Source organism: Tenrec ecaudatus, chromosome 4 (assembly GCF_050624435.1).
Source record: "Tenrec ecaudatus isolate mTenEca1 chromosome 4, mTenEca1.hap1, whole genome shotgun sequence".
Lineage (NCBI taxonomy): Eukaryota > Metazoa > Chordata > Mammalia > Afrosoricida > Tenrecidae > Tenrec > Tenrec ecaudatus.
The window spans coordinates 71,146,226-71,162,094 of record NC_134533.1 but is presented as its reverse complement, the minus strand read 5'-3'; the positions used below and the strand labels follow the sequence as shown (position 1 = coordinate 71,162,094).

General features: G+C 53.6%; 1 protein-coding gene across 1 annotated transcript in view; it reads left to right on the top strand.

Annotated features, from left to right (window-relative positions):
• Positions 1–4,653, top strand: part of C2CD3 (C2 domain containing 3 centriole elongation regulator) — a 120,842-nt gene extending 116,189 nt beyond the window's left edge. Inside the window, exon 33 of the mRNA XM_075546264.1 lies at positions 3,915–4,653. Within this exon, the coding sequence (XP_075402379.1) occupies positions 3,915–4,058 (144 nt within the window). The 3' untranslated portion in view covers positions 4,059–4,653. The remainder of the gene's footprint in view (positions 1–3,914) is intronic.
• The last annotated feature ends 11,216 nt before the right edge of the window (positions 4,654–15,869 follow it).

Here is a 15,869-nt window from a genome sequence, read left to right as displayed (position 1 = left end):
CTTTCTTTGGGGCCGTGGAAGTCCTAAACCCAGCCTCAGGAGAGGACTCTGGGAGCACACCAGGGAAAGGCAGCCAGCCAAGTGGGTGAAAGTGGAACAAGGCAGGCAGCTCAGTGGAGCCCTGTCTCTGGAGCAGCAGCAGACTGTTGACAAGCCCAGCCAGCCAGAAGCAGAGGGCTGTTTACTTCAGTTCTTTGGAAGTCCTGAGCGTTCATGTCACTTAGGGAAGCTTCTCTGGAGAAGAACAAGCCTGGTCTCAGGTCCCAGGCCCAAGGCTCGCTGGGCAAGCAGAGGCAGGGGGCGAGGCTTGAATGGAGAGAGCTTAGTCGGGCATGCCCTGGAGAGGTGATTGACCCTACTTCTACTCGAGACATACTTCGCCTAACTCCCTGCCTGGAGTGGGCTCTGGGGAGAGCAGTCTGCTCTGCAGTTAACATCAGCCCTGGTCCTAGCTGAGTTTCATTTGAACTTTCCAGTAGACGGGAAAGAAGCCAACAGACGCCCTTAGCTTCCTAGAAGCAAGAGGGGAAGTATCTTCTCCAAATGAGTGGGACGGGAGAGGCTGCGCCACAGAGTAGGATTCCTTCCTCTCTACCCTACTGCCACGGCTGCGCAGTGTCCCAGGGAGACCCTAGAAGCAGGGTTGCTGACTCATGGTGACCCTGTAGGACAGGGTAGACTGCCTGTGTGGGTTTCTGGGAGTTTACGGGAATAGAAAGCTGCCCCATCTCTCCCAGGAGCAGCTGGTGGCTTCAAACTACGGACCTTTGGGATCACAGCCCAATGCATAACCACTACACCTACAGGGTGGTTACGTAAGGGAGTATCCACCTACCACTCTCCTGTGAGCAGGTGACCCATTCGGGGTTCTGTCTCGGGGCTGAAGTCCAGGGAACACAGAACACAGTGGCATGGCTCAGATTCCATTTCAAACCAAAGAAGAGGGTTAAATGCTCCTGGGAGGAGAGACTGCATCACAGGGACCTGGATAAAGTCCATGGTTTTCAGAGTACCACCTGCTGCATTTTCTCCTCATTTGGATCCCTGTTGGCAGAGGAGACTGAGGGCCCCCTGAGAAGAGGGGGCCATCACAGCAGAGAGAGCAATTGAATGGGACAAGCTACTCTGTCCAGCCTCTCCTGGGTTAGCAACCTTTGTGAGGGAAGAATCCTTTAAATGAGTCCAGATATTAATTAAGCCCTCTTGAGGTCAACAAAAGCCAGATGCTGCTGAATGTGTCCCTTGTCCTTCCACACCCCTGCCCTGCCCTGCCCAGCCCACCCAGAGCCAAGCCCTGTCCCTGTTCTGGGCCCTGCAGATAAAGCCTCCTGGGTCACTGGGTTCAGGTAAGCATGCTGGGAGGTTTGATGAAGCAGCCTCCCTCCGTTTCTCCAGTATAAATGTTGGCCTGGCCAGTAGGTGTGAGTCTCCGGTGCAGGCCTGTGATTGGACTGTTGCCCTACGAGACATGGCCTCCCCTGAGCCCCAGCTCTATTGGAACCTCCCTCTGACCTGCCCACTGCTTACTGCTGGTTCCTTTCCCGGTGCTCCCGTGTCATCTCGGTGATGGCTGAGTAGGTCAGTGTCCGCCTATTGTGTGTCCTTTGTGGAGGAGCTATTCAGGTTGAGGAGACGGTAGGCTCCTGAAAAGTTTAGTCACTCACTGATGGAGGTCAGTTTATTGTCATTTTTATGAACCCAGGTACATCGCCCCTCTAACCATGGCGTTCAAGACCCACCTCTGTCTCCAAAGCAGAGACCTTTCCCCCCCACCCTGGACCTGGGGAAATAAGCCTGGTTACAGGGCTTGGGGGAGAAGGCCACATTTCAACCTGTTTCACCATCGGACTTGGGAGTCCAAGCTGGCAGTTCCGTGATCCCTCTTCAGTGTAGGGCTATGGCCCAGAAAGCCCAGTTGCAGAAGAGCCAGGGACTAGAGTGAAACTCCAGGTTCCTGTTCTCTTGGCAGTTGCTGGGAGCACCCAGGGTCTCCCAAGTGTTACAGAGGCACTGAGAGGACATGACCTGGCCAAACACTGGGTCTAGAATGAGGGAATGAGCTGCTTGCTGCCAGAGAGAGCCTCCTCCCCACCCCACCCTTCCCCCAGGTCACTGGCTGATCTAGCTGCTCTCATGCCCTCTAGCAACACCCAGTGTGGGTGGGGGGGCAATAGGCAGAGCCTGGCCTAAGGCATAGGGGCTTCAGGGATTGTCCTCTTTGGGTTCCAGCCTTACCTAGAGGACAGGGAGGTGGATCTTCCCTTCTGAGCCCAGCCCTATCACTGCTGAGGGCACTGAGTGCCCGCTCAGTCACACACCCCTTGGCATTTAGAATTCTAGAACGGAGGAGACCCTGGAGGCTGCACCTTTCCCCCTTTGTACAGGGAGTCCGATGCCCAGGCTGCCGGGTAGGGATGCCCAACAGGGAATCCCTTGTCACATCCTAGCTGGGTCTCTAAACTCAGGGTAGGTCTGTCTCCCTTGCTTCCCGGTGAGCTTCTGGAGGTCAGAAGCCCAGCTGTGTCCATTTGTCTTCCTCTCACCACAACCCCACGCCCACTGCCATCCAGTCTGTCCCGACTTAGAGATCTTATATACGAGGTGCCAGGGCTACGTAGCTCTACAGCAAGGAGCCGCCTCTTCCGAGGAGTAGCTGGTGGATTTGAACCTTTGACCTTATGGTTAGAAGCCCAGTATTTGCCGGACGGCACAGGGTAGGCTCCTATAGTAAACCCAAAACCAAACGCACTGCCACTGAATCCATTGTGACTCATTGTAACCCTGTGGACAAGGTAGCACTGACCCCTGTGGGTTGCTGGGGCCGGAAATCTCTGCAAGAAGAACGTCATCTTTCTCCCAAGGAGCAATGGGCGGGTTCAGATTGCTGACCTGGTTAGCAGCAGCCTGGCACATAACCCACTGTGCCACCAGGGCTCCCAGATGCCTAGAGTAGACATTAACCATGTTAAAGAGGAGATGACTAAATGCTAATGATCCCCAAGCAACTCCAGTGATTCTCCCCTGGCCAGGCCTCAGTTTCCCATCAGTAGAAGTGCAGAGACTCTGGGAGGCACTAGTCTCACCCTTTAGGGTCTTCGCCAGTTTGTTCTCAGTGCTCAGAGTGGTACAGTACCCCATCAAGTGGTGACTAGGTTAGTTCATGGGTTTGGGGATCAGGAAGCGATAGGTAATCTGTCTGCAGGGCTGGCTGTGAAATCAGCCAGCTCTGCCAGGACTGGCCACTCCTGGCTCCTATCGGCACTGACTCTTCCCCAGGGCCCTGGCTCTCAGGCAGCTGGTTTGGGTGGGGGCTGGAGACTAACACAGAATAAATGCACAAGAATGGGTGGAAGGAGTGAGTGAGTGAATCATGGACAAGGACCACGATGCCGTAGCCCAGAGGCAAGCCCCTGAATGTTGGAACTAGTGAGGCGCTCTTGACCGGAGACAGAGGTCTGGTAGCAGGATGTTGTGTGTCTACTTATAGCCTTGCGTCACCTGGCAGCTCCAGGGACCCCACAACTCCGGACGTCATACAGAGAAAATATTACAGGAGTCGGTTTCGTCCCCGTGGTGTCACAACCCAGAGAACAAATGACTTGTCACAAGTCGTGCCACGAGAAGGAGGCTTCAAGCCTGCCCTGGCTGCATCTGCCCAGCCTTCTCTAGAGGCAGCATCTTAGGATGGAAAGGGCGCAGTTTTAGGGCCAGACAGTGGCCACTAACATGAAGCCTCTGAGCTCAGAGTGTTGTACCCAGCGCGGGCCAAGATGAGCGTGAAATAAGGTATGTGTGTATGTAAAGTACTGTGTAAACAAGGGAGCCCAAACGTCCTAGTCAAAGATGCGAGGACTCAGACTGATCTGGTGATGATGCCATACCGAGGCTAACCACGGTGACTTCTTCCACTCCAGGACAAAGGGGAGGCCCCCAGAGGAGGAGCCCCACCCCACAGACCCTGTCGCCCCAGACCTACCTCGCTGCCTCCTGATCTGCCTGAAGAAGAGAGTCGCAGGATTGCGCGGATATTCTCTTCCCAGTACTCCAAGAAAGACTAACGCAGCCATTTGAGAGACTGAGGGAAGGACCCCCTTGCCGCCCTCCTTCAGCCTGGCCCAGTGCGGGAGGCCCCAGGGCTGCCATCACATGGACATCACCACCAGCCTCGCCCACAAAGACCTAATCAGCCCAGGCTGAAGGAAAGATGCGACCCAGCCCTGTGCCCACCTACCAGGACTTCAGCGCCTTCTTCCCATGGTGAGGCAAAGGCTAGGCAGCATAGATCCGAGCACTCCAGGACTCCCTCATCTCTGACCAGGGGGCCCAAGCAAGCTTCTTTCTGCTGAAGAACATCCTCCCGTGTGCTTGTGCGGGGCCACCCACCTTGGCTGAGACTTCGGAGCCTTTTTGCCTTAAAGGATGGGTGATGGGCCAAGTATCCATGGTATGCATCATACGTAGCTGAGGCCACCTCCACTTCACTGTGTGGGAATGAAGATTTTTATAGATAGAAATTATTTGTATGCTGTATTGAATTAATAGTTGAAACCTCCATCAACTTTTTATCTGATTGTCTGCAATTCTAACCATGCTTTTAACTTAATTGTTTTTACCCTGCTCTGAGAGGCATTATTCTGTGTTTGAATAAAATCATATTAGCATTTGTATTCTGTGTACAGGGTTTCCCAGACTGGCCCTGGGAGAGGGAACAGGGAGAATTCATTTGGACCCCGACTGCCAGAGAGAAAGCCCAACAAGCTGCCACTCCCTGGGAGAAGTTTGGCCTCTAGAGCAGGAGACCCAGGCAACCCTGTGGCTTCAGAGCCCCCCATTCTGGAAGGGGTCACCCCACCTTCAGCTTTGCAACCAGAAGCATCGGGCAGTGCCCTGTGGGGCACATTGGGGTCCTGCCTCCAAGAGGTGCTCAGGGTGGTGGGGAGACAGCATTGAGAGGAAACGAAACCCTGCGTCATCCAATCCCCAACCATGTGTTACTTCTAGTCCTCAACACAACTCCGTATCGAGACGCTGTGATCCCATTTTATGGTTAAAGAAGCAGAAGCTCAAATAAGTAACTAGACTGTTCATGTGACCAGGAAGTGAATTGCCCCAGAGATGTCACCAGGCTGCTGCTCAGTGACCAAGCAGCACTCCGAGTTGGGGGAAAGGAGAGACCACTGTCAAGGGACAGAGAGCTCACAGGGTCCACCAAGTGGGCTGGTGTCGCTCCGCCCTCCGGCTCATTTGCCCCTTGTGAGCATCCATTGCCTCGGATGACTATAAAAGAGGCAGCTCCAGCCTTGCAGAGCTTCAGAGATTAAACAAGATGACTTTTGTAAAAGTGCTTCGCCTGCACTTGGCTCACAGAGGAAGGCCTTGGGAAATGTCAGCACGCTCCACCCTGCCCCACCCCCCACCCCCAGCTCTTGGAGATCAGCAAACACACAGATATGATAACTGTAAAACAAGGCAGGGCATGCCCTGTGCCCTCAGGTTACCAGTGACCCTGGAACAGAAGCTGGAGGGATGCCTGCCCTCAGTTCTACCCTTCACCCCTTCCTTTTCTCACCTGTTTATCTCAACTCCGTAAGCTTCAGCTAGAGTGCTCCTAACTCCTCCACCCATCCTCCCCCAGCTGTGTGTCCAAAGCCCAGGACTTTGCATGAGGCCACCAAGATCTTACAGGGAGTGTTGGAGGCCAAGGCCTGAGGCGAAGCCTCATGCTCCCAAATCCTGCCCCAGCTCCTGTAAGTAACCTCCTGTAAGGTCACGTGAGAAGAAGGCCCCTGCAGGACAGGGACTGCTCCTTCCCCAGGCCAAGGGCAGTCTCGGACTCCACAAAGGAACCCCAAGAAGCTGGAACCCATCACCTGCCATAAGCTTCCAAGGAGTGGATTCTGTACTGATGAACTTCTACCAGTCCCGGCTCAGAGGTGAAAGGACTTCCCCAGTGCTGCCGCAGCGGTGGAAGTGAGGAGGTAGAAGTCTGATCCCCTAACCAACGAACCAGCGCCACCAGCCCTCCTTCCCTGGGAGCACGCCTCCGATGGCTGCTTGCAAATAGTTGTTTCTGGTCATCAGACCCTGGTTGCCCCTGAACCTGCAGCAATCCAGCCTGGAGCTTCTGACCGTGAACTGAGTTTTAAGAACAGGGATCCCAAAGGGACAGAGCTGGCCCGGCCCCCAAGCAGCAGTCAGCGGAGTCCTACATTCCTCCAGGCAGGGCTGGAGCGTCCCCATCTGGGGAGGGAGAGGAGTTTCAGGAATGCAGTATCCCAGCAGCGGAACAAGAGAAGAGAACACACCGAGGCCACAAACCCCCTGACGAGCCAGTCTCAACACTTGGCCTTTGTGACCTCACTCACCCCAAAGATTCCCTCCCAGGGCCCAGCCCATCTCGTGGGGCCCCACTGAGGGTGTCACAGCTTTGGGAGGATGTCTTGTGGCTTCTGGGACCAAACTACAGATACGAGCCTCTGCCTCGTATTGCCGAGAGCCAGCCCTCGCATGCAAGGACTGTGCCAGTGTGGAGGCTAGTGTGCGGACCCGGGCACGGGGCAAACGATGGTGCCCTCAAGGTCCAGCACCCACAGAAGACCTGCGAGAGATGCGTGCTTGAGAGGGCGAAAGCGGCTCAGTTTTCACGTGTGGGACTCACCTAGACAGTGGTTCAAACAGCTCCTCGACCCATCGCCAGAGTCTGGTTCAGCGGGTCAAGATGACAGCGTATGAATTGCATTTCTAACCAGCTCCCGAGGATATCAGTGTAATCACTGGGATAAGGGACAGTACTGAAAACCAGCCCGCACCTCACACACTGAAGATGCTCCGTGAATGGTCAGGCCCCTCTCATTCCGGGCCAGCGCCCACAAGACAAACCTTGGTGTCCATAGCCAGCATTCGGTGCCTAGCCCTCCACTCCACACCTCTTCATGCTGCTAGCTAACCAGGCCCTCCTATACCGGCCGCTGCCCCCTTGTTGGGGTTCCTACCATGTCCCCCTCCTTGTACATCTGCCTGGCCTCCTCCCGATAGTTGACCCCACCACTGAGTCATTCCAGATTGAACCCAGCGGCCACTTCCTATGAGGAGCCCTCCCCATCTCAGCAGCCACTTGGTGCAGTCTCCTGTCCTGCAGACATACCAGGAAGGACCCAGTCCAGGGAACAGCCCAGGCTTGGCATTAGAGTATCTACACAAGGCCAGAAATGCCCCCCGTCTACCCTCCCTCTGCCTCAGCCAGTTTACTCCCTCTCCACCTGCCTCTCAATGTTGCCTGGGTCCCAGGGTTAGGCTGCCCCAACCCTGCCCTCAGTACCTAAGACCGGGGCCAGGCCACCCGCAAACACCCTCGCCCAGCTTCCTTGAGCTCTGGCCTTGTCCAGGCTGAAGCCTCCAAGGCTCTGGTCAGAGCACTCACAGCTGAGAGACCCACAGCAGTTCCCCATCCACCACAGGCCCTCCCGTGTAGGAGCTGTCTGACCTGGGCCAGTCACTGTCCTCCCTGAGCCTCAGCCCTCGCCTCTGTGAAACGAGCAGGTTTAAGATGCACAGCAGCACACGGGACCAGGGGTGCTACATCGTAGGTAAACCTGAACCCCGAAACGAGGTGAAAAAAGTTTGTCTCAAATGACCACGTCCCGTAAGGTTCCACCTGCACGGGCTGTCCAGAGATCGAGAGACTGAAGGCAGACTGGTGGCTGCCAGGGGTTGGGGGCAGGAGGACTGGGACGTGGCTGCAAATGAGTCCAAGATTTCTTTGGGGCACGAGGAAAATGTTCTGAAATTGATGGTGATGGCGGTTGAGAATGTTGAGAAAGCATGGACGGCCCGTCTACATAGACTTGTATGGCATGGGCGTCCTGCCTCCATACAGCTGTCATCTTCAGCCCTTTAGAATCTAGTAGTACCTCCCTCGACGCGAGGGGCCTATGAGAGGCTGCCCACCGTGATGACAGCGAGGAGGCCCTGAAGTAGCCCTGCCCAGCTATCATGGGAGGCCTTGGTCTTTGGACTCTCCACGGGGACAGGTCCACCTGCTTCCTCATACACTCTTGTCACCTGAGGTAGCTCTTCTTTCAGCAGCTTCAAGGAGCTATTTTAAAGAGCCCCAGGCCAAGCGAACTGAACCAGATCTGAAACACACTGACCTTTCCCCTCGCCTCCCTGCCCCTCACTGGCCACCTCTTGTCAAGTGATGTGGGCTGTCAACTCGCCTTTCCAGGATAAGGTTTCAAGCCAGCTGGGCTGTATAAAGATCAGTGCCAAGGCAGAGGCAGCAGAGGAAACAGTGAATGAGGGATGGTCAGCTCCTTGCTGCTGCCCTCCCGGATGGAGCAATAAGAAGCTGTAAAGACCCCTCTCTTCCTCTCTCCCAGACTGGACTCACAGGTAAGACCCCATTCTTTTCTTCCACTCTCTCCCTTCTCCATACTCCCATCCCCCACACACCCCTGGTCAGAGCAGCCTGGAGCTACAGGACCACTAGCCACCTCGGGACAGAGCTGATGTTCAGTCCAGCCCCACTTGTCTCAAGCTGAGGGAAGTGCAGCCCTAGTGAGAGGCTTGGGTCCAACGTCTGCCACCCACTGCAAACAGACTGCCCCTCACTCTGCCGGCTGCCTCTGCTGCCATTTGCTTGACAAACCCCTGTTACTAAGAAGAGAGGTTCTCCTGGGCCTGACCCAGAGCCTCAGAGTTCCTCCAGAGCTTGGTCCTCCCGCACTGAGGGGCCTGGCATGGCCCCCTTCTGTAATGAGGGCAGTGGCACCTAGCCCAAGGTGTAAACTCACGCGGTCCCCTCAGCAAGGGTGCTGTGGAAGCTTGGCTAGGAGGGTTGGGTCAGTCGGGGGGCCAGGGGACAACCTGGGCGCCGGGCAAGATGTCTCAAGATGGACCATCTGGCCCCTGCTTGAGAATCAGAACTACCTCGGGTACTGGCTTCTGACGCCGTTCCTGGACTCCAGCCCAGACCGGAATCGAGATCTCTGGGCTGCGGGTAAACAAGCAGCTCAAGGGATCCTGAGGCTCTGACGGAAGCATGCTGGGCAGTGGATCGGGCACAGCTCTGGTGTCGCGCAGAGCTGAGCGCCCGGCCCAAAGGTGTCACTTCCTGGCCCTCCGGTTCCTTTGTGCAGAAGTAAAAACCACGTCGCCTGACAAAGGGATTCAGCGAGGCCAGGCCAGTGCCAGTATAGAAGTCCTCAGCACCCAACAGAAAGGATAATCAATCCAGGGTGCGGAATAGCTCCCATTAAAAAAAAAAAAAAAAGAAGAAGTCCTCAGCAAACGTTCAGAGGCGCCACTCCACCCCTGCACCCCTCCCGTGCCCAGCAGAGCTGCTGGTTGAGGAGACACTGACCAGTGGCTTCTGTTCTGGAGAGAGGAGCAAGAGCCCTTGCCCATGCCCACCATTGTGTCTGGTCCCCCATCCTTGTGACCAGTGAAAGGCCAAGGGCCCCTCAGGCGTGGTTTTGCCCCAAGCTCATACCCATCTACTCTCACCCTCTGGGTAGCTCGGAGCAGCCCTGGAAGAGGCTCCAGTGCTGCTGGTCTGGCCTCCTTCCCCACTCCCTCTTACCCCACAGAAGACCAGCTGTCCAAGTTCAGCCACCAGCAGAGCAGCTCTGGCGCCTCTGCCTAGGAGTAGGGACCTGCAGGGGGGTGAGAGAGAGAGACTTCAGCATCTCCAAGCTCCTCGCTGAGACTCAGCCTGCCGGCTCACCTGCCACCAGCAAGCTGGGCCATAGGTCCGTCGTGTCATCCCCGACCTGTACACCACCAGCCACTTCATGTTCCCCACCAGACTGAGGGACCCCAGCATTCAAGCATGCCCAAGCCCCTGCGGTGGATTCTAATCTTGTGTCCTGGTCCCCCATTTCAGGGAGTAGGGTCACTAGACAGCTGATCCTCCTTGGGCCACTCTGAACACCAACCTTTTAGCAGAGAAGCAGGATGAGTCAACCCTGTCCCTGCTTTGTGGGATCCATATCTGGAGGGTGACCAAGTGACGTGCGACTGCCACCAGAAGGCCTAGAACCCAACATGGGTTCAGAGAATTCCCGCCTGCCTGCTGAGCCCTCTGGCCAGGGGAACAGGTTCCCACGGGAAGTCAGATCCTGCTGCAGCAGGAGGCAGAGTCCGTGCAGTGACCGCTGTAGGGCCTGGCACAGGGCACATCCCACAGCAGGTGGCTTGGACCACAGGATGCCCTGGAGTCGCACAGCTCTGCGTAGGAATCCACCTAGACTGCTTTCGGCTTGTTCTTTCACTGGGCCTTAGTTTGTGACTATAAGAGTCGTTAACTGGTGGGGTTCTTCTGGGAACAGTATTCTCGTACTATGGAACAGGGGTTAAATTCTCAGCTCCCAACAGAAAAGCCACCAGTTCAAATCCAGCAACCACTCCATGGGAAAAGATTTGACAGTCTCCTTTGGGAAAGAGTTACAGTCCTGGGAATCCCATAGGAAGTTCCACTCTGTCCTCTAGGGTCTCTGGGTTCGAGTTCCACTCAAAAGCGATAGGTCTAGGTTTGTGGGTAGAGGATGTGACTCTAGTGGAGCTTGGTCTGGAGCAGTGCTTAAGCACTCAGCTGCTACCCAGTGGTTTCAACCCATCAGCCACTCCACAGAAAGAGGACCATCGAGGAACCCCAGGGGGACATTCTGCTGCGTCCCATAAGGCTGCTCTGACAGTATCCCACTGCAGCCTGAGAGCTTGGAGACCCTCAGACCAAGCTTCCGAAAGTCTCCGGCACCACACCTCTGAGGGTCAGATTCTTAGATTCATCATGCTGACATTCTGAGCTTTCCAGCTCACTTCACAGGAGGGGAAGGGCTGTGGAGGTCTCTCGGGTCTGTCAGAGCTTACAAAAAGAGAGGCTGACAGGATGTGGGTATTAGGAAAGGCAGTTGTTGAGTTTCTCTCTCCTCTCATACACATACACACTGCAGATCACACACACGCACGCACGCACGCACTGCAGATCCCAACCTCTAGGCAAAGGAGCCAGAGCTGCCCTGCTGGTGGCTGAACATGGACAACTGCCCTTCTGGAGGACAAAGGGGACTGGGGAAGGAGGCAGGCCGAAGGATGGCATTTCCCAGTCATGCTGACTCTTTAGCTCCCTGGGCCCATAGGCTTCCACCCCACTCTCCTGGGGAGATCAATCCTCTTGGGTTGTTCCCTCAGGGAGGCAATTTGGAAAACTGGGAAGACAGCTGTGGAAAGGGAGCCTGGGGCCTGACTGCTGTCATGTGCAAATCTGAGCCTTTCTGGGCCAGTTTTCTTCATCGACCCCAAAAGGTGCTGATGCCCACCCAGCCTTCCTCGGCATGACTGTTTCATATGCTTGCCACTTGATTTCTCATAGATGAGTTTTGCATATAATTTAGTAACTGCAGAGGGCGTTGAATATGCTCAACAGAAGGCAAGATCATGGGAGCCATAGTAACGCCTTGCCAGGGCCCCTAGGTAGAACAGTGGCATCGGGAGTGTTGCGTTGGGCACCATGACTGGGCCAGTCCCTCCCCATGTTGACCATCTGGTTTCTCAGCTGTAATTGGCTTTTTTTTGAGCCTCATTTAGTAGAGTGGACCCAGGCTTCAGCCCCAGAGGCAGGTCTCCCCCAGCATGTTAATGTTGCTGACCCTTAGCCTGTGCATCCAAAGTAGGGGAAAAGGCTGGTCTAACAAGACACACAGACCAACGGAAGAGGACCGCGAGCCCAGCGAGAAGCCATACATCTGTGGACAAATGACTTTGACAAGGGTGCGAAGTCCATCCGAGGGAAAAAGGAGAGCCTTCTCAGTAAGTGAACGTTGGGAAATTGGACGTCCACATGCAGAAAAATAAAAAAGGACCCTGGCCTCATGCCACACAGCAAACAACAACAAAGTCAAGATGGACTGAGGACATGAATGTGAAGAGTAAAATTATTAGGGAAAAAAAGTAGGGTCCCAGGGCAGCTATCTTTCAGGGAAGTTGTGAGAATTAAATAAGACTCGGAGGGCCCTCTGGCCCAGGGCCATTCCTTCCTTCTCTGAGTTTCAGCAGTGGCCACTCTCCCACACAGCGTAATTCCATTCTCCGTTTACCGGTCTTCCCTGACTCCATGTTTCTTACTGACTTGTCATCTTCTCTTCCTGGTTTCTTCCTCATCCCAATCTCTCCTATCCATTCAAATTCAGGACCTAATGACCCTTCAGGTGACCCACAGACCCACCATCCCTGCAATCAGGCTTACCATGCCCACTCCACCTCCTACCTTGACTCCTGAGACCCTCAGATTAAAAAATTCTCCTCCCTGTCCACTGCCCTTTGCAATACCCACCCTAGTGTCTGCTCTGACACTATTTAATTTTTGCAAACCATGCCCTTTGGTAATTTTTTAAGTATCCTTTTATTTACTAACAGACTACATACAAGGGAGCTTCAAAAAGTTGGTGGAAAAGTGAAATTAAAAGGTGATGAAAATTTTCCAAAAGATTATGAAGCCCCTTCATAGATCCATGTTTTGGCAATTGTTGTATTGCTTCGCTAATGATCTTAAAACATAGATGCATAAATTAAGTATAATGTGATGTAAGCCTAAACAATTTCTGAACTTAGAGCATAAATATATGTGAAGAATATGTTAAACAAACCTTAAGTTGACCTCACCCCTATATACTGTGAAAGGATATTAGACTCTGTAAACTAGCCTTGATACATAAACAGAAATAAATTCCCTGACTTCTAAATCTTGAAGATAGGGAGATGTAACATACTAGTCTTCAATGTCTCTCTGGCCCTACTCATATGAAACCAATGTGAGAAATTAATATATTTGAACTGGAGACCTGATTATTCCCAGAGAGACAGCAGAGATCGACTTTCACCCTCTCAACTCAGACTCTCCGACCAAAGAGGACATGTTTCCAGAGACACAGGCCGAGACTCTGCCTGATACCACCTACCAGAGGCCCTAGGGAACGGACCTTCTCTGAGCTCAAGCAGTGATCAAGCCCTCCCCTTCTCCCATCCCACCCCCAATTGGAACAGCCTTCCTCACTGCTCCAGCAGTTGACATCTGCCCACTCTTTAAGGTCTGCCATCTTCCCGCCCCCCACATGACACAGCTCAAACAAACACTGCCATCGAGTCGATGATGACTCATAGTGACCCTATAGGACAGGGTAGAACTGCCCCTGTGAGTTTCCAAGACTGTAACTTGTTACACGCGTGTCAAGCCTGTCTTTTTCCTGTGGAGCAGCGGGTGGTTTCAAACTGCTGACCATGTGGATCGCAGGCCAGTGCCACCAGGGCTCTCCCCCCTGCTTGAAGTTGCTCATATTCCATCTCAAAAAAAGGTCTCTCCCTCCTTAGAGTGCCCTCCTGATTGCCCTTCCCCTCTGACATTGATCACAATTTGCATTTCAGTCCTTGGTGGATGTGTCTAAGGCCCCCTGGCAAGGCTCCTTGAGTGTCCCCACGGGCAGGTCCACCGAGACTTTTTCCAAATCTCTGGATTTCTCAGGGTGCCAGGCTCAGAACCTGGCAGGGGGTGGTTCTCGCCAGCTGTGGGCTGGTTTTAACAGAATTGAATGCTTTAGTACCACAAGGGAATGAGTGAGCACATAAATGGACACGGTGCGAAGGGGCTTCCTGCTAAAGCGCCCCCCCACCTTCACTCTTTGAACAGGCCTAGCTGCTGTTCTCAACACGGAGAGCACAGCAGTGAACAGATCAAGGCGCTGCTCCCAAGGACAGTGCATCCGAGTGCGAGAGCCAGGCAGTAGACCCCTGAAGGGCCACCAGTGCTGTGAAGATGGGCAGAGGAGGCTGGGAGGACAGAGTAAGGAGTGGTGAGGTGACACTTGAGAACCAGAAGGAAGTACGGAAGCAAGAAACAAGTGTCTGCCTGCTCCAGGTCAAGGGTACCCCTGGGGCTGAGACTCAGAGCAGGAGACAGGTTAGGAAAGGGCTTTGGACTCTGTTCTGACAAGGCTGGGGAGCTGTGGGACTGGTTTGTTGTTTTGTTTTGTTTTGCGGGGGACTGATTTAAATGGGCGTGCGTGCATTCTTGGGCGCCCGTGGCCCAGAGGCAGAGCATTCAGTGTCGAGTCTGGAGGAATGTTTACTGCATTTACTGCGGATAATGATCTAAAGCGATGAGTGACACTTGACCCTCGGGGGCACAGGTGCAAAGGAGGCTTTTCCCAGGAGGCAGCTTGAGGTTGGGGACAGAGGACCTGGGATTTGAAGTCAGAAGCTGGGTCTGGTCCCTGTCTGAGCCTTAGTTGCCCCATTTCTACAATGAGGTTACCACCAGCAGCCTGCCTGCAGGTTGGAGGTGGGGGGTGTCAGGGAAAGGGTTGGTTGGTTACAGGTGGATGATTACAGGTGATAAACTATGGGCTATGGGATAGTGGCCTGTTTTGTTTCGGTTGTTACTTTTCCTTGTAAATTAGGTGAAGGTGTACATTTCAGATCATCAAGTGTGTGCTCACCAACGGAAACCACTTGGCCAGTCTCCCAGTAGCTTGCCCTGCCCGCCTTAGGCGTCTCTTCTGTGGTGTAGACTAGCACCCTGCTCTCCACCAAGTTAACATCGCTCCACTTTCCAACCCGGGGGGGTCGGCAAACTATTGAGACGGAAGAGCCAGTCCTGTCCCTCACAACAATCTAAAACTTATTTCACAGCCACAAATACATTTTTACAAACAAATGATATTGCCATAATCTGAATAATATCCTCTATATTTTTTCAGTTTTACCTCAGAGTCACATGCACATACCAAAGCTTAGCCAATGATGACTCCAGGGCCAGTTTGCCGACCCCTGGGCTGGCCCATTACTTCCCCTTCTCTCCCTTTCCCTCCACACCTGGCAGGCATCAAAGTCTACTTCTCTTGATATGAAAACCTCGGTCTTGATTTTTCCTTTATAACAAGGTCTCATACAATACTTGCCCTTTGGTGATTGGCTCATTTTCCTTAACATGATGTTCTCCAAGCACCATGCCATGTGAAGTGTGGTACGATAATTACATTATCTGTTGTCAATTTGAGAGGATTAAGAGTGAAGGGGTGGAGTCTAGCCTGTCAATCGGGTCATAACCAGTGAGGCCTCTGTGTGGGCATGGCCTTCTCCTGAGGATTCTGGGAACTCCGCTATTAAACACACTCTCTCAGCTCACTCCTGGAGAGACTCTACTGACAAGACACATGGAGGTACACTGATGGCAGTGAGAGCCCTGGAACTGGAAGAGTCACGTGGAGACCCACACCAGTGCCAAGATGCTTCTGCCACCACTGGATCCACAAGACTTTCCACCCACTGGCCCTTGATCTTCCTGCATTCAGCATCATTGCATGTGTTTCGTGAGTCTGAAGAGGACTTTATAGATTGGTATCAGCTATATGATCTAATATCAGACTTATGGACTTGATCTGGACTGGATTGGGATGTTTACTCAATATTTAATTGCTCTTATATATAAAGCTTTTTCTTATTCACATCTGAGTCTCCCTGGATTTGTTTCTCTAGTGTACCTGGACTCACACAGAAGCTTCATAGTCTCATCCTTCTTTAGTGATGCATAGTATTCTATGGTGTGTACACACCAAAGCTCATTTATCCATTCTTCCACTGGTGTGCTTGTGGACCAGATTCACCCAGCCCAAGCCTGGCAATGTCCAGCCTCCTCACTGTACCTAAAGGCCTCAGGTGTGGAGGGGAGCCTGGGAACCAAGACCAGGGAGCACAGAATCCGCCTGGCCTGTCTCTTACCTCTTGCCCCCTCCCTGCAGTAAACCCAGGGCTGCAGCTCAGCCTTTCTCCTTGAACCTCCACCGGGCCCCAGAGGGATCGTTCAGTCTTCTGGGATC